The sequence below is a fragment of the Phascolarctos cinereus genome, unplaced genomic scaffold (genome assembly GCF_003287225.1).
Source record: "Phascolarctos cinereus isolate Bilbo 61053 unplaced genomic scaffold, phaCin_HiC Scaffold_4;HRSCAF=312, whole genome shotgun sequence".
Lineage (NCBI taxonomy): Eukaryota > Metazoa > Chordata > Mammalia > Diprotodontia > Phascolarctidae > Phascolarctos > Phascolarctos cinereus.
The window spans coordinates 655,552,244-655,572,091 of record NW_027555847.1 but is presented as its reverse complement, the minus strand read 5'-3'; the positions used below and the strand labels follow the sequence as shown (position 1 = coordinate 655,572,091).

The 19,848-nt window shown below is 43.0% G+C and overlaps 1 protein-coding gene across 5 annotated transcripts; it reads left to right on the top strand.

Annotated features, from left to right (window-relative positions):
• Positions 1-424: 424 nt before the first annotated feature.
• LOC110214438 (myelin-oligodendrocyte glycoprotein-like) lies at positions 425-19,565 on the top strand. 5 transcript variants are annotated; one of them, XM_020995372.2, is made up of 7 exons: positions 425-526; positions 994-1,178; positions 8,652-8,738; positions 9,228-9,569; positions 13,718-13,834; positions 14,227-14,365; positions 15,791-19,565. In XM_020995372.2, exons 3-7 carry the CDS (start codon positions 8,657-8,659, stop codon positions 15,894-15,896), a joined length of 786 nt encoding a protein of 261 aa, XP_020851031.1. In that variant the 5' UTR covers positions 425-526; positions 994-1,178; positions 8,652-8,656; the 3' UTR covers positions 15,897-19,565. The 5 variants fall into 5 exon arrangements, with proteins under 5 accessions (XP_020851031.1, XP_078009992.1, XP_020851033.1 ...); XM_078153866.1 differs by lacking the exon at positions 425-526 and adding an exon at positions 11,611-11,724 and having other exon boundaries at positions 557-1,178; XM_020995374.2 differs by lacking the exon at positions 425-526 and having other exon boundaries at positions 563-1,178; positions 14,341-14,365.
• Positions 19,566-19,848: the final 283 nt, after the last annotated feature.

Genomic DNA, 19,848 nt, shown 5'->3' with positions numbered 1-19,848 from the left:
TCACCCAAACAAACCAGATTTCATAAAATCAACTAAAAAAAAATCCAGCCAATCTTACAACAAAAACAGAAAATCCTGATGCAGGTACCAGTCTCCATTCAAAATCACCAACAAAATTCCAAGGCTAAATATAGTAAGAGACTCAATCTGGGAAAAAAGGGGGGAGGGGGAATCAAGGGTTGAGTCCTAGCTCTAACTGCCCCCCTGCATGTGGAAGATGTCTTGCATTTATTACAGATAAGCTCTAACTCCAACCTCTCCACGACCTCTGCCTGAAGTCATCACATAACCCTGCTCTACAAACACCTTCCATGAAGAACGAAGTTTACAACACTTCCCCTTTCCTCCCTCTTTTGGGGGAGGAAGGAACGGGATCAAAAGAAGAACTGGAATTGGATCTGGGGCTGAAACCGGAACCTGGACATGGGTTGAGCTTGGGCTGGATTTGAGTCTAGATTTGAAGATGGGACTATAGCTGGATCCAGACCATCTGGCCAGAGCTGGGTGGCTGGGAGAAAGGGAAAAGGTAGGTCCAGAATAGGGTCCAGATGAGCTGGGGCAGGAAGCAGCTACACAGCTACACAGGTAGAAAGCAAGGTTGCCTCACCCAAAGCCCTGTCCCGCAGGCCCATAGAGACTACTGGAGAGGAATGGCTACTTAGGCAGATTCTGTTCCTATGCAGAGACACATGAGAGCTCCGAGGGACCAGAAAAATAAAGGCTGGAAGGGGAAAAGAGAAAGGGAGCTTGGGTGGGCTGGAGTGAGTGGGGATGGACTTCGGCCCAGAGTTCAGAGCAGGCACCCATGAAGGATCCTCCCCCTTCCCTTGTCTCACTTTTCCTTTCTGTTTCTGGGTTTGAGATACCCCTCATGATGTGCCCTTCAGACTCAGTCACAAAGGAGAGCTAAGGCAACAGAGCCTTCCCCTCTCCTCCTCTGACAAGGAGATATCCCCACAGAGGGCATCTTCCTCCCCTCACCCCACCCCCAAGGTATCATAGAGACTGACAGACCGAACAAGTGATCCAGAGATCTGCCCCAGACAGCAGAAGCCCCAGTCATCCACACAAAATGTGTCCTGGCACTGCTGAGCCTCTCTGAATTTGGGGAAGGCACCCCTAACCTGGCCCCGGACCACTCCTTCCAGCGCAGAGGTTGCCTTTGGAATCAACACAGGGTAAGTATTGAGCCCATCCTCACAGGGGTCAGTTCCTCATAGACCTCCTCAGTCAGACACACCCTGATCTTTGTCCAAGACATTGGCTCTGCATCCCTGTATAGTCACTGACCTCTTGTGTCCCTGTCAGACATCAACACTGCCTATTTCCTCATGTCATAATCATTTACTTTCCCATGCTTTTGTCGCTGACACAGGCTTAATCCTCCTACTCAATTGTCCTTCCCCTCGTACTCCTTTTCCTCTTTCTCCTTTTGCTCCTTTTCTTCCTCCTTTTCTTCCTCCTCCTCCACATATTAATACTGTTCCTCCTACTCCTCCCTTGTGTCCTCTCCTAAGAGTGATAGAGATGTCCCTTGGGCTGTTTTCTCTTCAGTGTCCTCATTACTTCCTCATTCCTTGAGATGCCACATAAACTATAGTTGCCAAGGTTTGCTTTTAGTCATGTCTGAGAGCCTAAGAAATGGATCCTGAAGGCTGAAGAATGAGGTTACAGAAATGCTCTATTTCTCCACTCTTCATTTTACTCCAAACCATTCTCTGATACTCTCCTAAGCTCTTCCTGCAATGGCCTCATCATGTTTCCTACTTTACTTCAACTCATGATCTCCCCTAATTCTTTCCCTTCCCATTTCCCTTTCCTCCTCTCTTCTCTGCCTTGTCATCCTCTCTTCTTCTCCCCTCCCCCTACCATTTCAGGGTTCTGCCTTCCTCTCCATCTCTACCTAAGAGCAGAGCAGCTGACAAGTTCCTGACTTGTATTAATGAGAAGTTTACTCTTCAAAAGGAGGAAAAACCAAAGGGAAGTCTCTTCCACATCAGATTCTCATTCATAAGAAAGAAAAGCTTTCTGGGGTAGAAATAATAGAAACTTCGAAGGGTAGTACCACTCCCTCTCACTATTTCTGATAGTAGAAAGGAAATTCAGGAATAGTTTAAAGACACAGTCTTTAGCAGGAAACAGTTCTAAGGAGAAGAGAAAATGAGCTTTGTCTGAAGAGAGTAATGCATAGTTGCCTTGATTCACAGCAACTAATTCACCAACTGTTTCAGATGTATAAGCCAAGAATAATAGCTAGAAGTTGCCAAGAGGCAAGGTTAGGCTTGATGTCAGGAAAACCTTCCTCATAACTAGGGCTGACCCAAAGTGAAATGGTCTCCCTCAGCAGATGGTGGATCTTGTCTCCTGGAAGGCTTTCAATCAGAATAAGAATGTTCATTTGTTGGGTATGTTAAAGCATTCTTTTTCCAGAATGGGTTGAACTAGGCAGCCACTGAAGGCTCTTCCAACTATTCTATTCTGTGAGGCTGGATTGTGAAATCAGGGCCCTCCCACCCTCTGCTGGGCTCCTCTCTGATCCCATCCCCTCTTCTGCCTGATTGAACAGGGCACTTCTCAGTAACTGGACCTGGGGGACCTATGGAAAAGAGAAGGAGAAGACAACGAATTCTGTATTGGACACGCTGAGTTTGAGATGACTGAAGGAACTATGGAAGTTTAGCCTCAAAAAGAAATATTTGGGTGATGGGAATATAATAACTGCCTTTAACTCCACCAAATCACCTCTTCTTAACAGTAGCAGTAGTATTTACCCCCAATTAACAGTAGCCTTCCTCCATCGAACTTCTTAAAGAAGCATTGTCTTAAAACCCTCTTAATACACTAATCATGTGACATGGGGTGTCGTATTCCCTCTGTGTCCTATCTTATCCTCTTGTAAGATGCTCTGCACATGGACAGAGCTAGAAGCTATGGGAAGAGGTTGCAAAAGGTCAATTTAGGTCTGACATCAAGAAAACAACTTCCTAACAGTTCGAGCTGCCCCAGTGTGGAATGGACTGACTTGAAAAGTGGCCAGTTCCTCCTCCTCAAGGGTCTTCATTGAAGAGCTGGATGACTACTTGTCCAGAATGTTGTTGAGAGGACTTCTGTCATGGGACAGGTTAGACTACATGACCTCAAGGTACTTTGACATTCTCAGATTGCGTAAGGTACAGTAGGCAGGGTGGACTGCTTGAGGTGGAGTACCTATGGTGGAGGGGACAGGCTGGAACAGATTAGGTGGAGGGTGCAGAGCATGGTGGGTAAGCATGGAGTAAATGAGATAGAATGGATGAGGTAGGCTGGAGTGATGCAGTTGTCTGGATCAACATGGTAGAATGGAGCAGGGGAGTTAAATGCGCTGTTCACGATGGGCAAAGATGCCACCTTAACTAGGATCACTCAAATGCTGCTGCTTGCCCAGCAAGACAGTCTTTTCTAGCCTCCCCTCAGCCTGTGCCCAAGTCTACCCTTTTAGAATATAAGCTCCCCAAGAGTAAGGATTGTCTCCCATTTTGTTTGTTTATTTTTTTTCATCTCCAGTGCCTGGCGTTCAGAAGGCTTTTTAAAAATACATTTTGTTGGTGTCTTCTGTTTTTTTACATCATCACAGTTCACAGTGGGTTTTTAGTGAATGTTTGCTGATTGATTGTTGGTGGGACCCTATCTACTTACTCCCTGAGAGTCCCAGATCCCTTCTGTCCTACCAGTTGTCCTATCAGTCTTACCATCTTCTTTCTTCTCTCTGTTCCCTGCTATTTGTTTTAACCTCTCCCTTTCCATGGAAGCTGAGGAGAGAAGTATTGCTCTAATGGCTATGTCTACTCTCTCCATCAAGAATTAGATACCGGCATCCAAGGTTCCCAAATGACTCAGCAAGCAGGTGTGGGTCTGACTCACTCAGACCATGGCTCTGGGAATCAGGGCATAGGCTTCTGGAATGGATGGAATCCTTATTCCTCCCTGCTATCCAGGCTGCTAGATTAATGTTCTAAAAACATAGCACTGATCAGACTAGGCTTCTCCTCAGCAACATTCATTGACTTCTCATTGGACTATAATATAAAATACAAATTCTTCCACAAAGATATCAATAATTTAATGTCTCCCCTGCACTCTGCACCTTACCCTTTCCCAAACCACCATCATTTCAGCCTCATTTCACAGCAGTGGCTCAGACAATAACAATAACAAAAATAATGGCTAGTATTCATATAGCGTTTAAGGTTTTCAAAGAACTTTATGTATATTATCCCATTTGATTCTCAAAAGGACCCTATGAAGTAGGTGCCATTACTTATGGCCATTTTATAGATAAGGAAACTGAGGCTGAGAGAGGTTAAGTGACTTTCCTAGGGTCACCCAACTAATGTCTGAGGCAAGATTCAAATTCAAGTCTTGAGGGCAGTTAGGTGGCACAGTAGATAGAGCTCCTGCCTTGGAGTCAGGAGGACCTGAGTTCAAATCCAGCTTCAGACACAACACTTACTATCTGTGTGACTACAGGCAAGTCACTTAACCCCCATTGCCCTACCAAAAAGCAAAAAAAAAAAAAAGCCCTCAAGTTTTCCTTCTTCATTGCTGGTCCAACACTATAGCCACTGTGTCACAAACTGCCTTTATAAATAATATTGAAAAGCAGAGGTAGGCACTGGGAGGTATCTTCTTTTCTATCTCCCCTGTTGCTGAGTAGAAGGCCTTTTATGTAGTTGACATTCAGTGTGTGCTTGGAGACTTGAACTTTGATGCTGCAATAAGCAGCTGATCCTAGGAATCCCTTTGTCACAGACTGTTACTCTGGGGAACCATATTGTCTAGATTCCAGATTGTTCACTGCCTTAGACTCAGAGGGATATAAACAATGGCAACTCTGAGGGAGGCCACTTGCCCAGAGACCATGGCCCCCTTGTGCTTTGCTAGGGAGAACTTTGGGGTGGTGGAAGGTATCCTGACCTATTAGTCAAACAGCATAGGGAACCTCTAATATGAAAATTCTCTCTGCCTATGCAGGTCAGCCATTTAATCTGAGTGAGTTTACTTGGGTACAAAGAGAACATCTTGCTAATTGTTACACACCTAGTATGGTTCAGAGATAGGACTTCAATTCTTGTCTTTCTGAATCCAAGGCAGGTTCTTATTCCCTAGTCACTAATTCATAGCTGCCTCTCAGAAAACCTTTTGTTGTTGCTTGTTTCATAGGTTTAGGGAATTTGTAATTTGAAAATTACTCCCACTGATGCAGCCCAACAATTCATTTCATGTTAGAAAAGGAGCCCAATATACCAAAGACCATCTTCTAGAGACTGCACCCAATGCTGATTTGCAGGGGAACTGCTCTACTTCTCCCCTCTGTCTCACTTCTCCTTTAAGAAGGGTCTTGAGCTTCCTCCTTCACCCATGTTGAATCTGGGCTGCTGACAATGTGAGCCACATCCTTCTTGTCACGTTTCCCAGGCTCATGGCCCCTTCCCCAGCCTTGCTCACATAAGCTTCTCCTGCCTGCCTCCTGTTCTTCTCCCTATACAATAGGCACCTGTGTTTCTCAAGCTATCTCCCTGGCCTCTTTTATACATGATTTCCTCTCATATACATGCAGCACATACACACACACACACACACACACACACACACACACACACTGAGTTCATGTTAGGATGGAGCACAAAGGAATTTGGCCCACTCTATATGGCTTCCCCAGGCTCCAAGCCAGGCATTTGTGTAGTGGGGAGCAAGCAGCCCAGTGCTGGGACTCAAGACACCCATGACTTCCAGTCACAGAGGTGCCTTTGCCTGGATGAGGTACCTCTAGTGAGTAACTTTTCCTCTTTGGGCCTCAAATTCCCTCTTGGAAAATTTGTGTGACAGCAATGGGGGTCCAACAGAGGGTTGAGTGATTGGACTACATGATCTCCAAAGAGACTTTCAAGCTGTAAGACTCCACAGTTCTAGGAATGCTCCACGAGCAAAACCAGAGGGAGGCAACCAGAGCATCTGAGGCCCTTGTCTAGGATTTCCCATGACAAGAAAGAAAGAAGCATTTTTGAAGCACCTACTATGTGCCAGGGTCTGGGCTAGGCTGTCCATGGGATCTAGGTATTGTGGATGGTGGGAAGCAAAAGGAAAGATAAGATATAACAGGGAAAGAAGAAGCCCAGCTTTCAAATTCTCTTTTTATAGTGAGACTCAAAATGAAACTTTGAGATTCAGATTCTCACAGAATGAAACTAGTCTACAAACCCTACCCTAAGAAGACTGGAGGGGCAGCTAGGTGTCGCAGTGGATAGAGCAGCAGCCCCAAAGTCAGGAGGACCTGAGTTCAAATCCGGCCTCAGACCAAACACTTGACACTAGCCATGTGACCCTGGGCAAGTCCCTTAACCCCAATTGCCTAAAAAAAAAAAGAAGAAGAAGACTGGAGCCCCACCAGGACATACTTGGGACCCTAGGAACATGGCTAGGAGACTGAAAGGATTATGGGATATCAGGATTTAAAAAGTGAGGGAATTCAACAATCTAAAATGGCCAAGCGACTGAAAGACTCAGGAGAATGAAGGGATTTAAGAGAATGAGGGGCCAATGACTCCAGATTAAGTATACTGAGGGTGTACTTAATGGGTATGCAGAAAGATCCCTAGACTAGGGGAGTGAGAACTAAGAGTCCTAAAGCTACATGGCAAGGATCAGACAGTTATTGTGAACACTCACTCTGTCCTCTTGCCAGATCCAATTGTCACTCATGCCATCTAACCAAACTTCTTTATTTTGTTGTAAATGTTCACTAACCATCTCTTCAATATTCTAGGATAATTGGCCTATAGTCTAAAGATCCATCCTCTTTTTAAAAAGGAGTGGGGGGACAGAGGCAGGGAACACATTTGCTATTTTCCAAGCCACAGGTCACACTTCCATTTACCATGTTCTATCAGATGTCACTGAGAGTGGCTTAGCAGTCACATCAACTAGCTCTTTTAGAATCTAAGCATGAAATTTATCTATGATTTTAATTCATCAAGAACAGTAAGGAATTTTCTTAATAATATCTTAGAATTATATGGATTTGGCTATGATATCCCTGGGAGTTTTCATTTTTGGGGCTTTCATTCAGGAGACAACCACTAGATTTTTTTTTCTATTCTTCTCTTACCCTCTTAATCTAATGAATTCTGGGTCATTTTCTTTCCATAACTTCTTAAAATATGATGTCCAGACTATTTTCCTGATCATAGCTTTCAAGTATTCCAATGATTCTTAAATTATTTCTCATTGCTGCATTTTCCAGGTCAGTTTTTTTAATATGAGATACATTACATTCTCTTCTTTTTTCAGTGTTTTGAATGATTTTTAATACTTCATGTTGTCTCATGTAGTCATTAAGTTCTGTTTGATTCATCCAAATTTTCAAAGAGTCTGTTACTTGGTTAAGATTCTACAACTTTTGTACTACATTGTTAGATGTCCTTATAATAAGTCTTTCCTCCAAAGCTCAAATTTCTTTTACAACTCTTTGCTCTAGAAACCTCATTTTGTTTATAAAATCATTTTAATTCTTTTCAAAAAACTGTTTTTTCCATTTCTTCCAGGATTCTGGTTGACTTTATTTTGAAGTTGTGTTTTACTTTGAGGCTTTGCTTATGGATGTTTTGGAGGCATCCTATTTTGAGTTTGTGTCTTAACTATCCCTCTCTCCACAATAACTCATCATTGTGGGAATCTTGTCTACTCATTCTTCAAGCTTTTTTCCCCTCACTTAATCATTTGTGCTAGCCCAAAGCTCTGCTCATTTCTGGGGAGTGAGGGATTTATTTGATCATAGTTTATATTTTCTGTGTTCCTGATACTGCTTTCTCTGAATACTGATTCCAATGGTCTTCAAAGATCTCAGAAGATGCTCAGGCTGGTGATCAGCAAACTTTCAGTGAACTCTAAGTGATCTTATCTAAGATAAAATCTGATTGCTACCCTCCTGATCTGAGGTTTGCAAGCTCTTGACCCTGATTTGGGTCTGGAGGACCCAAGAGTAGACTTATCCCTGAAAACACCTCCAGTAGACTGGAATCCCTGTCAAGTAGCTGGGTTGGAGATCTAATATCAGCAAGGGCTAAGGTCTTTTGAATGCACCTCCAGTTCTGGTTCAGCAGCCACAGCCATTCAAAGGGGCTGCTGCCCACCATGAGTCAATCAGGCCAGAACCAGTTACAAAATGGATACACATGTTCTCAAGTCTCTCCAATGCACTTCCTCATTACAGATAATCACAGCTTTGCTAATGTCACATTCTTTAGCCTCTTACATGTAGAGTAGCCTCAAAGATGCTCTGAGCATGTGCCACTTCTGTTACCTAAGTCAAACCTCTTCAGGATAGAGCTGCCCCAAACTGACATGCCCTGCTAAAGCACACGGCTAACTGAATCTCACTTCACACAAAAGTTGAATAACTTCCTGTAGGGCATGTAATAGAGGAGATTCTTATTGGGATAAATATTGGAGTAGATAACCTCTGAATACCTGTCCACCACTGATAACCAATGGAGTTTTGTTTCTGAAAATCCTATAAGCTCCTGAAACCATGACCAATGCCACTGTGACCCCCTAACTTTTGTTCCCATTCTAGTCATTGACCCCTCCTCATATTTCCTTTTTTCCTCTCCTAGGTGTGATGGAATTAATCGGTCTCTCATGCCACTTATTCAGTTTCCTTGTCCCCATTCTCTTCCTTGAGATACCCACATTGGCCTCAGGTATGAATGTTTGTTCCCCAGTGTCTTGTAATGGGATTCCATGGATTGAGGGGTGAATTGAAGCTGAAGAGATTCTATCCCCGCCTACATCATTATCCATTAAGCCATTTCCTCATTGCCTGACACCTCAACCTCTCTCTTCTCACATAATTTCCTGGGGTTTTCACTAGTTTCCCTTTCTCTCCCTTCTGGGGACTTCTCAATATCTTCACCATTTTTATTTCTCTTCCTTCATCCCTCCATGGGAATTTCTTTCATTCTCCCTCTACCCCCTCCTTCCTCATTTTCTCTGTTTCCCATCCCACATGGAGGGGTTTGGGGGAAAGCTCAAGCAAGTTACTGCTTTCACTCTGCCATCTTGGCTCTGCCCCCCTCCCATCCCACTTGAGAACACCATCTTTCTCCCCCATCTATAGCATAAAGCTGGCTTCTTGCTTCTACTGTATTCTTCTCCTAGCTCTGATATTTTCTTCCCAAATGATTGAACAGGGAAGTTCTCAGTGATTGGACCTACAGGACCCATCCAGGCCTCAGTGGGAGAAGTTGCAGAGTTGCCATGTTACCTCTCCCCAACACAAAGTGCAGAGCACATGGGGGTGGTCTGGTTCCAATCCACTCGGGTGGTACATCTCTATCAAGATGGAGAAGATCAATTTGGAGACCAGGACCCTAATTACCAAGGGAGGACAGAGCTAGTGAGAGATTCTATCTCTAGTGGGAATGTCACTCTGAAGATACGTGACATGAGATTCTTGGATGAAGGAAGTTACAAATGTCATTTCGAAAATGGTTTTAATCAAGACGAAGCTGATGTAATGCTAAAAGTCTCAGGTGAGAATCTGGGGCATGGATGGGGATGATAGGGTACAGTATCCTCTCTTCCCAACTAGATGCTTATTCTCCTGCCAAAGAGATAATCCATTTGAGAATTAATTTGCGAAGGGATGGATGATGGAAGGAAAGTCAGATCTGTAAGTCAACAAAAGTTTATTAAACCCTTGCTATGCCAAGCCTTGTGCTAAGCACTGAGATTACAAATAGTAGCAAAAAGAAAGAGCCCCTGCTCTCAAAGAGCTTACACTCTAATAAAGGAAGACAACACATAAAGAAAAATGAATGTGGAAGAGGGGGAGTGAAGGTAACCCACATGGGACTATGGTGGAAAAAAAGTCATTGTTGAGGGCCTGGAACCACAGAAATCAGGAGGAGTAATAGTCTCCAGAGGGTAGGTTCCTGGGAGAAAAGAGTAAGAATCAAGAAAATGAAAAGAATTAGAGGACAAGCAGGTGAAGGGGAAAGGAAGGGTTGTAAAAGGTTGAACTTCACTTTTTCCTGGCCAATTTCTTACCTACATTCCCCTGATCACCCTCTTCCCCAGCCCACAGAAGGCCAGCATAGACAGTTTCATTCACATGCTGTTGCATGTAAGGGGTGTAGGAAACCAGTACTTCCCAAACTTTTCTGAACAGGGAACATATTAGGCTTTAAGGTACTTTTAAAGTATTTGGACTGAAGCCAGAAATGCTGATACTGGAGTACTTGGGGCATGGGTTGGTAAAATTAAGAGAAATTAATCCAGTTTGTAAAGTGAGACTTTTTTCTTACATAATAAGTATGTAACTTATGCATTATTTCATAGTTAATAATTAGAGGGGAAATATTGATTACATTGAAGTAATTTTCTGTAATTAACTTATTATTAAGTATTTACTAACTAAAGTGATCAGACCTACAGGTCACTAAAGTTTTTTCTTTTTTTAATTTAGTATTATATTTTTCCCCAATTACATATAAAAACAATTTATAAAATTCATTTTTAAAATTGAGTTCCAAATTCCCTCCCTCTCTCCGTAGCCCCCTTATTGAGAAGGTAAGCAATTTGATATAGGTTATACATGTGCAAAATATATTTCCATATTAGTCATGTTATAAAAGAAAAAATAGACCAAAATAAAAACCCAAGTATGCTTCAATCTGTATTCAGATCCTGCCAGTTCTTTCTCTGGAGATAGATAGCATTTTTCATCATAAGTCCTTCAGTGTTGTCTTGGATCATTCTACTGCTAAGAATAGCTATAACGAGAGTATTTTCAAAGAAAATAGTTTGAGAAATAGCCATAAACATAATATATGCAGATTTAATCAAAATAGTTGACAAGGTTTCTCAGGATGCCCCCAGGGACAAGATGGAGAAATGTGGGATGAATGATAGGCCAGCACCTTCTTGGGACTGATCCAGAAGACCTTGGCCTTGGACCATAGAGATTTCACCTTTCACTGCTTTGTTCACCTTCCTTGATAACTTAATCACAGTTCAAGGTACCAAGGCTCATGCATATAAATGGCCCCCATCCTGCTTGATGCTCTGGATCCTGAGATCAGCCTCACTATATCCCTTCTTTGGCCACTGCTGCCAGCACTCATAACTGGTTACCCTTGTCTATTATAATCCCCTTCTTTCCTTCCTATTTATTTTCTTCTCACTCTTCAGATGATAAGAGTGGATCTTCTAGTATTGCTGAGGAAAGAAAAGGAAATATATAAATTCAGAAATATTAATTGAAAAGAAATTGATGCAGTCCCTTATGGGATGTTCCTTGACTTCCTAGATATTCTAGCTACAGTTACTCATGAGCCCATCATGACATAAATCTGCTCTTCCTTTACACTTGGCCAGATATAAACACCTCTCCCTAAATAAAACTGACTTCATCAGGGATGTTGCTAAGCCAAGGGAATCATGTGCTTTCTGGAAGAAAGGTAGTGGCATGTGGGAGAGTGAAGAGGCTGCAAGGTTCCTCATCCCAAACCCTAGTTCTGGACCACAGGGGATTGAGGGCACTGATGTGCTTTGGTGGGGGCTGTATGTTAGGCGAAGAAGCAAAGACAGTCTTGGTTTTCTGGATGGTGCTCTTCATTGCATACATAGCTGCCTTCTGGGTGCTGACATTAGGCTTTTTCACATGGTTCATCCTGCGACACCAAGGTAATTATGAAGAGAAACCAGGGTAAGGGCATTTTTCTGACTCATCATACTGTTCTGGGCAAAGACAGCACAAGTCTTCTAGAACCCTGAGTGTCCTGGGAGCCTGACCTTTGCTAGGATCTGGCACTTACTGCAATGCACTGCCCCCAGTATTCCTGTAGCCAAAACCTTAAAAAGGGTGATTCTCAAAATGCCCAATCTTAGGTACCCTTGCTTCTCCTATACAAACCTATAACCTTATGACATCACATACTCTGGTCAGCTGGAAGGAAGACTCCATTTATTCCTATGCTCTCTCCTCCTGGGACCCCTAAGTAATTGGCTGTAGGAATCCTCCTACCCAAGAATCAACACAAAGCCCTGAAGATGCCTTCTACAAGTAAGTTCTTATCATCAATGCTGGTGGTTCAGGATGTTTTTCTATATGCAGAAGCTGTTGTGTTAGTCATGTCCAACTCCTCATGACCCCATTTGGAATTTTCTTGGCAAAGTTGCTGGAGTGGTTTGCCATTTTCTTCTCCAGCTCATTTTACAGATGAGGAATCAAGGCAAACAAGGTTAAGTGACTTACCCAGAATCACACAGCTAGTAAATGTCTGGCCTGGATTTGAATTCATGAAGATGAGTCTTCCTGATACCAAGCCCAGGACTCTATCCACTGTGCTATCCAGCTGCCATATGCAGAAACAGCTGCCAACAATTTGGACTTACATTCTTTTCACATTGATCTAGGATTTAAAATGCAAAGTGATTTTGTGTCATATTTCATTTATTTAATCCCAAATTGATTCATTTCCACCACCCCAACCCCAAGTTTAAGTTCAAGGAAAACATCCAAGCAGAGTTTGTCCCCATTTTGCATTATGATTTTTATTTACTTTATAACTTATTGTGACCAAAAAGGAAGGTTTGCAGGTTAAAATGCATTTACTATATGAAATCGGAATCACAAAAACAGTACTCTACTTCAAACCACTCCATGACCCTGGTAAAAATCTGAAGGACTTCCCCAGTCTGCTCCTCAGTCAGCAACTAAGTATGCCCTTGAAACCTGAGTAACATCCCTCTCTTCACCCAAGGACAGCCATTCCACATTCCCAGTCCCACTCTTAGATTCTGTGCTCAGCACCCTACCAGGGTATCTGCACCTTCTCCAGCTGGGCTCCATCAGGCCTCATTGGTGTCTCTAATGTGATTGACACTACAGTGCATCTCTAGCCTGACCAAAGGGAGGAGTAAGACAGGGTGTGTGAAAGAGACTTGGCCATGACTGAGAATAAGATGTCCCCTTCCTCATAGGGCTTTTGTTGGAAATCCATATTTGCTCCAATGTCTGCGATTCCCTGACTCCAGCTAACTTTTACACAGGACCCAGGGGACATGATGAAATCCTTTATTCAGTGGGAATAGAATGCCTGTCTAGTGTCATTTTACTTTATCAGTTATCTTTCCCAGACTTTCACAGTCTAATGTAGTTTGATTGAATTGATTCGTTGGGCATCGTTATCAATCAATCCCTCTCTTACATTGGGAAGACCAATGACAAGTGGAAAAGTCACAGCTATGCCATAGGTCTCACAGCCTCTCTCCAGCACAGTAGACTACAAGGGACACTCAGCTTGCTCCCTCCTGTTTGCCTGGTTTCCTCACAGGAGCATTTTGTCCTCAGGGCCAGCCTTGCTCAGTCTCAAGCCTTCCATTGTGCCCTACTGCTAGTGCTCCAGAAACTCTCTATCTTGGAATTCTCTCATCCTTCTTGCTTCTTCAGTAAGAAAGACTCTGATGCACACAGGAACTTAGGGTAACTATTTAGGGGACCAGAGACTTAGTGAACATTCCCCTACACATCAGAAGGACATCATGGATCTCATTTCCACTTCAGGATCACCTTTCTTCATCTAGGAATGTCCCAGTATTTCGTAGGGGTTGTGGGACTGTGTGCAGAGGGACCCAAGGGTCACAATCTTGTACTGAGACTGAGGGATTCTTTCAGAATATCTTATACGGAACAGTCCCTGGCTGTGGGAAATAAGTGGTATCCTAGTTGTGTCTTGGGCATTTGAAATTGGAATTGCCATGTATTTCCTGTGGATCCTGCTACGATGCCAAGGTAAGAAAGGATGGGTGCAGGAATGGGTTTAAATTATGAAATGGTATTAAAGCTTAATCCCCTGCCCCCTAGCCCCTGAGCTCCCCTGCAGCCCTGGTCTCTGAGTACCTGTCCAAACCTCCATTGTGGGCCCACCACTTGTCTGAAGTCTTCCTTAGAGATGGGATCAAGGGGGATGAGTATGGATGGACTCTTAGAGAGCACAGGGTGTCAGGCAGTGCCAGAGCTCCAGAGGGGAAGCTGGATGGGGGCCTGGGAGACCTCAGGTCACTGGTGGGGGAGGACAGAAATCTATATAGCCCTGGCCCACCTAGTTTTAGGGCTGCTGGACAGGAAAGTCCAAGGGCTTACCCTGACCAAGCTGCAGCTGATGGGTCCCAGCTGTTATGCAGGGTATTCTCACAAGGAAGAGTCTGATGAGCTAGACTGGATGGACTGGGTGACCTTTCTGATCTCACTTTTCCTGCCCTGGAGAATGACCACAACACTTTTTACCCTGTTCAAAGGACTGTGCTGCTGCCAAAATCAAAGGTAATTTCAGATACTCACAGCTGTGCACACAGGGACTGGCCTGCTTGTATCCAACAGAAAGCTGTGGAGGGACTGGAGTCCTGGAGTTCACTTTGAGTGGGATGTGGGGCAAGAGGGAGGGAAGAGGGTGAGGAGAGCAAGGAAGGGAAGCAATTTGAGCTGGAATTGGCAATATTCATTTACACTTGGGGCAAGGTGTGAGGTTGGTGAGGATCTGACTTTGCAAAGAGAGAGAGATGAGGCTCTCCTGGGGTCAGGATACAAAGTAAGTACAAAATTCACCCAGGGACAGTCCTAGGTGAACATGTAGAGGAAGAAGATAAGTCTCATAGAAGGGTGGAGGACAACGTCCCCCGGAAATGTGCCACCAGTACCAATAAATTTCCCACTTAGATACAAGGAACAAAGGGACAGTTTTTCTAATTATATAGGGGAAGGGAGGGACTCTTGGGAGTAAAATCACTAGGAATATAGCGAGTTGGATGGAGCCCTTGAAAGATTAAGGGTCTATTTAGAGCTTGGCTAGGTATGGGGAGACAGAAAAAAAGTCAAAGCTCTGTCTCTCTGTCTCTGTCCATTTGTCTCTAGGTCTCTCTATATTTTTCTCCTTCTTTCACTCCCTCTTCAGTACTACTCCTTGATCTCTCCTTCCCTTCCTTCTTCCTTCCCTTGTGCCTCTCTACCCATTCCCTCTGTCTCTTCCCCTCCTTCCCTTCTCCCTCTCTTTTTCAACTCTCATTTTCCTTCTCTGTCTTCCTTCACCCCTCCCCACTCATGCATCCCCCATCTTTCATTCTCTGCTTTCTCAGACAAAAGCCTGGAACCTCATGGAGATGAGTAACTCTGATTCAAGGTAGACTTCCTTCCCTCCCTTGTTGTTAGTTCCAAGGAGGGGTGCAAAGGATGAAAGACCATAATGCTCCTTTTCTCGGTCACTACTCCAGTCCTGCCCTTTCCTGCTGTTCTCTCCAGCCCCTCCGCCTCTCTACCTGCTCTTATGTAAATTTCAGTTAGTGGTTAGTGAAAATAAAGAAGTAATTTTTTTCCCATCCAAGTTCATGGTGTCCTCTGAAAACCCTCCACAGAGCCCTTGGGGGTCCATAGACCCCAACTGAAGAAGCAATAATTCAGGGGCTAGTGAGATCAACCTGGCCTCTGGGCCTGCCCTGTAGGTGTGCTGCTGCCAGGTAGGCAGACAGTGGTACCATGTAAGGCCACTAACAGCCCTTCCCCGGGGTTGTCACTTCAGTTTCAGGCCACTGAACACAGGACCCCAACAAAGGGGTCCCAGAAGAACTGAAAGTGAGGTTTAAAGTGTCAATCGTTTCCCTGAAGGTCTTCAGGCAGCTTAGGAGCACAAACCACAAAGCCAGCAATCCCTACACTCAGCCACCAACCTTGTCTCAAGAAACTTTGTCTCCGCAGGTTGCTGCTAGGATCTGAAAGAAGCCCCAAGCCCAGCCCTCAAAGCTCTGTGGATCCAATGGCTGGCTGTGGGATCACACAGGCAGCCTTGGAAGATGGTCTCTGACCCTGAAGAGACTGTAAAGCCTTCCCTATGTGCTTTCCTGATGCCATGGTAGCCAGTTAACAAAACAATTCTGAGATATTGCCTCACACCTATCAGATTGGCTAATACGACAGAAAAGGAAAATGACAAATGCTGGAGGGAATGTGGAAAAATAGGGACAGTAATGCACTATTGGTGGAGCTGTGAATGGTCCAAACATTCTAGAGAGCAATTTAGAACTATGCCCAAAGAGCTATAAAACTGTGTATATCCTTTGACCCAGCCAAACCACTACCAAGTTTGTATCCCAAAGAGATCAAAGAAAAAGGGAAAGGACCTATATGTACAAAAATATTTATAGCAGCTCTTTTAGCAATGGCAAAGAATTGGAAATTGAGGAGCTGTCCATCAATTGGGGAATGGATAAACAAGTTGTAGTATATGATTGTGATGAAATACTATTGTGATGTAAGAAACGATAAGCAGGATAGTTTAAGAGAAGCTGGAAAGACTTACATGAACTGATCCAAAGTCAAGTGAGCAGAACCAAGAGAATACTGTACAGTAACAGAAACGTTGCACAATTATCAATTGTGAATGGCTTAGTTCTTCACAGCAATACAATGATCCAAGAGAATTCCAGAAGGCTTATGATGGAAAATGCTATCCACATTTGGAGTAAGACTTGATGAAGTCTGAATGCAAATCAAAGCATACTATTTTAACTTTCTCTGGGTTTTTTTTCATGGTTTTTTTTTCCCTTTTGTTCTGTTTCTTCTTTCACAACATGACTAATGTGGAAATATCTTTTACATGATTGCACATGTATAATATATATCAGATTGCTTGCCATCTTGGGGAAGGGGAAAAAATTGGGACTCAAAATACTATAAAAATGAATGTTGAAAATTGTCTTTATCTGTAATTGGAAAAAAATTAAATATTATTTACATTTTTAAAAACTGTGCATATCTTTTGACCCAGCAATAGCACTACCAGAGCTGTGTCCCAAAGAGAACAGAGAAAAAGGAAAAGGACCTCTGTGCACAAAAATATTTATAATAGCTCCTTTAGTGGTAGCAAAGAATTGGAAATTGAGGAAGTGCCCATCAATTAGGGAATGGATAAATAAGTTGTGGTATGTGATTGTGATGGAATACTATTGTGATGTAAGAAATGATAAGCAGGATGGTTTCAGAAAAACCTGGAAAGACTTAGTGAACTGATATAAAGTGAAGTGAGCAGAAATAGGAGAACATTTTACATAGTAACATCAATATTGCAGCAATGATCAACTGTGAGAGACTTACTCTGATAAAGTCAATGATTCAAGGACTCAGGATGAAAAATGCTATCTACATTAAGAGAGAGAATTGATGAACTTTATGTGCAAATTGAAGCACTTTTTTTCACCTCTTTATTTTTCTTGCTTTTTTTGCAACAAGGCTAATATGGAAATGTTTTTCATGATTTCATGTGTAGAATTGAAATCATATTTCTTATCTTCTCAATGGGTGGGGGAGGGGCTAGTGGGAGGGAAAGAATTTAGAACTCAAATTTTTTAAAAATGAATGTTAAAGTATATTTTAAAAAAGAAAGAAATGAAAGTCCCTATTATAAGGGAAAGGGGTAGGAGCACCCACCTGGCAGCATCTTATCCTGGTTTCTCCAACTCACTAGATTAGGGGTCAAGCTCAGGGGACTGATTCCAACTAGTAACACTGAAAGCAGTGGCCTTCTAAGAGAATTTGAACCTGTATTTCAGGAGAAATTCTGTCATGCATGACATAGAGATGGAAGCTCACTCCTCAATCAATACCTTTCCCCTTCTTACACAAAGGGTCCTGAAACAGTAGAGAAGGAAATGTAGGACTTAGAAGGAATTACCTTCTCCAAAAGCCCCTGTATCTCTCCCCATGAGGAAGAAGTGAAGATCACAGATTCAGAGGCTTTAGAGACTTTAGAGGATATCTAGTCCAATGCCCTTGTTTCCCAGGTAAAGAAACTGAGGCCTAGAGAAGTGACTTGTCTAAGATCATACAGGTAGTAATCGACAAAGGCAAGATTTGAATCCATGTCTTCTGATTCCAAAGGCACTGCTCTTACCACCGTATGGCATTGCCTCTCCGCCCAAGTATATGAGAACTATAGGAAGTTAAATGCCCTCACTATGCCATGTGCCAACAGATGATCTTTTATGGACACTCTAGACTCTGTTTAAAGATATTTCACCTTTAAATCTAAGTGAATGTTATTGGCAGTTGAGCTAACCCCCTGAGATCACCTGGCACCACAAAACCTGGGTTCAAGCCCTGGTTTTGCTACCTGTGTGACCTTAGGCAAGTTACTTATCATCTCTGGGTCTCAGTTTTGCTCATCTGTTAAATGAGTTGGTTAGCTCAGATAATATATAAAGTCCTTTCTGGGTCTCTATGGCTCCATTAATCACCCTCTCAGGCCAGCATGGAGTACTGTTCTTTCCTGTGGACTAAAAAATGCCACTGCTTCTGTGCAAAGACTAGGCTATCACCCCTGGAGAAGGATGAAAAAAATGTGCCATATTTTATTTGGATGATATATGCATGGGGGACCATCCAACTCAAATAGTGAGGTATTGCTGGGTCAAAGGGTACAGGCCAGGTGTGGGGAACCTTTGGCCCTGAGGCCACATGTGTCCTTCGAGGTCCTTGGATACAGCTTTTTGACCAAATCTAAGTTTTACAGAACAAATCCTTTAAGGGGATTTATTTCGTGAAGTCTGGATTCAGTCAAAGGGCCACACTCGAGGACCTAGAGGGCCACATGTGGCCTTGAGGCCACAGGTTCCTCATCTCTAGTATAGGTAGTTTAATAACTCTTTGGGCATAATTTTAGATTGCTCTCTAAGATGGTTCAACTTCCACTCTGACCTTTGGACCATTCACATGATAAGGTTAAAATACAAAGCTCCCAAGTGTCCATTTGGGTGACTAGAAGTGAATTCTCCGGAGAATGAGGTAAAGAGCTAGAGAAATCTCTCTCCCTCATGCCCCTTTTCCACTTTTGAATACAGAGAGAGAAAGAGAAAATTCAAATCAGCCTGCTGCCTTCCTGTTGTTGTTCATCCTTGGCTCTTGAAGAGGAGCAATGACATAAGAGTATTTGTGAGTGAATTGGATTTAAGTGAGGCAGAGCTGTGCAAAGTCATCAGCCTCACTATCTCCTTCAGAGTCATCACAGTCCAGTGGCAAAACATAAGTAAAGACAACTGGCATCCTAGATTGAAAATGAAGATGAAGGGGGGTGGGGAGAGGGGGCACTTCAAAACAGTAAAAGAAGGGGTAGAGCCTACCAAGAGAGACAGGAGTAGAGCAGATGACCAAACGAATATGAAGTGTTTTGCAAAACTATGTAAATGTCAGCTGCTGTTATTGGTAGGGGTTTGGAACTAACAATTTTCTGGTTTGTTTTTTTTGTACCTTTTTCCTAGCTCTCGGCAAAGTGTATTTGGGGTTACTTTTCTTAATTATTGAGAGAAGTTCTAGATGGATTTTAAATATTATGAGTTTTTTAAATTATGAAATTAGCATTCATCAACAAACATTTCAAAAAAGAACTACAAAAAAGATTGTATATAAAATCATGAGCTTCTGTGATTCACAATTTGTTTTCCCATGTATATTAAATTTAACAAAGCAAGATTTCCCTGTTTGCTCCCCTTCTGAATTTCTCTTTGTTTTATTCTCTGTATTTTGGTAATGTGTTGGTGCTCTTTCATTTCCTTTGTGTCTCTATCACCAGGGCATGTAGGTGGCACAGTGGATAGAATGCCAGGCCTGGAGTCAGGAACACTTATCTTTGTGAGTTCAAATCCGGCCTCAGACACTTACTAGCTGTGTGAGTCACTTAACCCTATTTCCCTTAGTTTTCTCATCTGTAAAATGAACTGCAGAAGGAAATGGCAAACCACTCCAGTATCTCTGCCAAGAAAATC

Bases quoted from the DNA above. Each gene is read 5' to 3' on its own strand.
- LOC110214438 (XM_078153866.1), top strand. From the start codon at position 8,657: ATGGAATTAATCGGTCTCTCATGCCACTTATTCAGTTTCCTTGTCCCC. The intron at 8,739-9,227 runs GTATGAATGTTT...ATGATTGAACAG, and splicing joins GATACCCACATTGGCCTCAG to GGAAGTTCTCAGTGATTGGA. The intron at 13,835-14,226 runs GTAAGAAAGGAT...GCTGTTATGCAG, and splicing joins GATCCTGCTACGATGCCAAG to GGTATTCTCACAAGGAAGAG.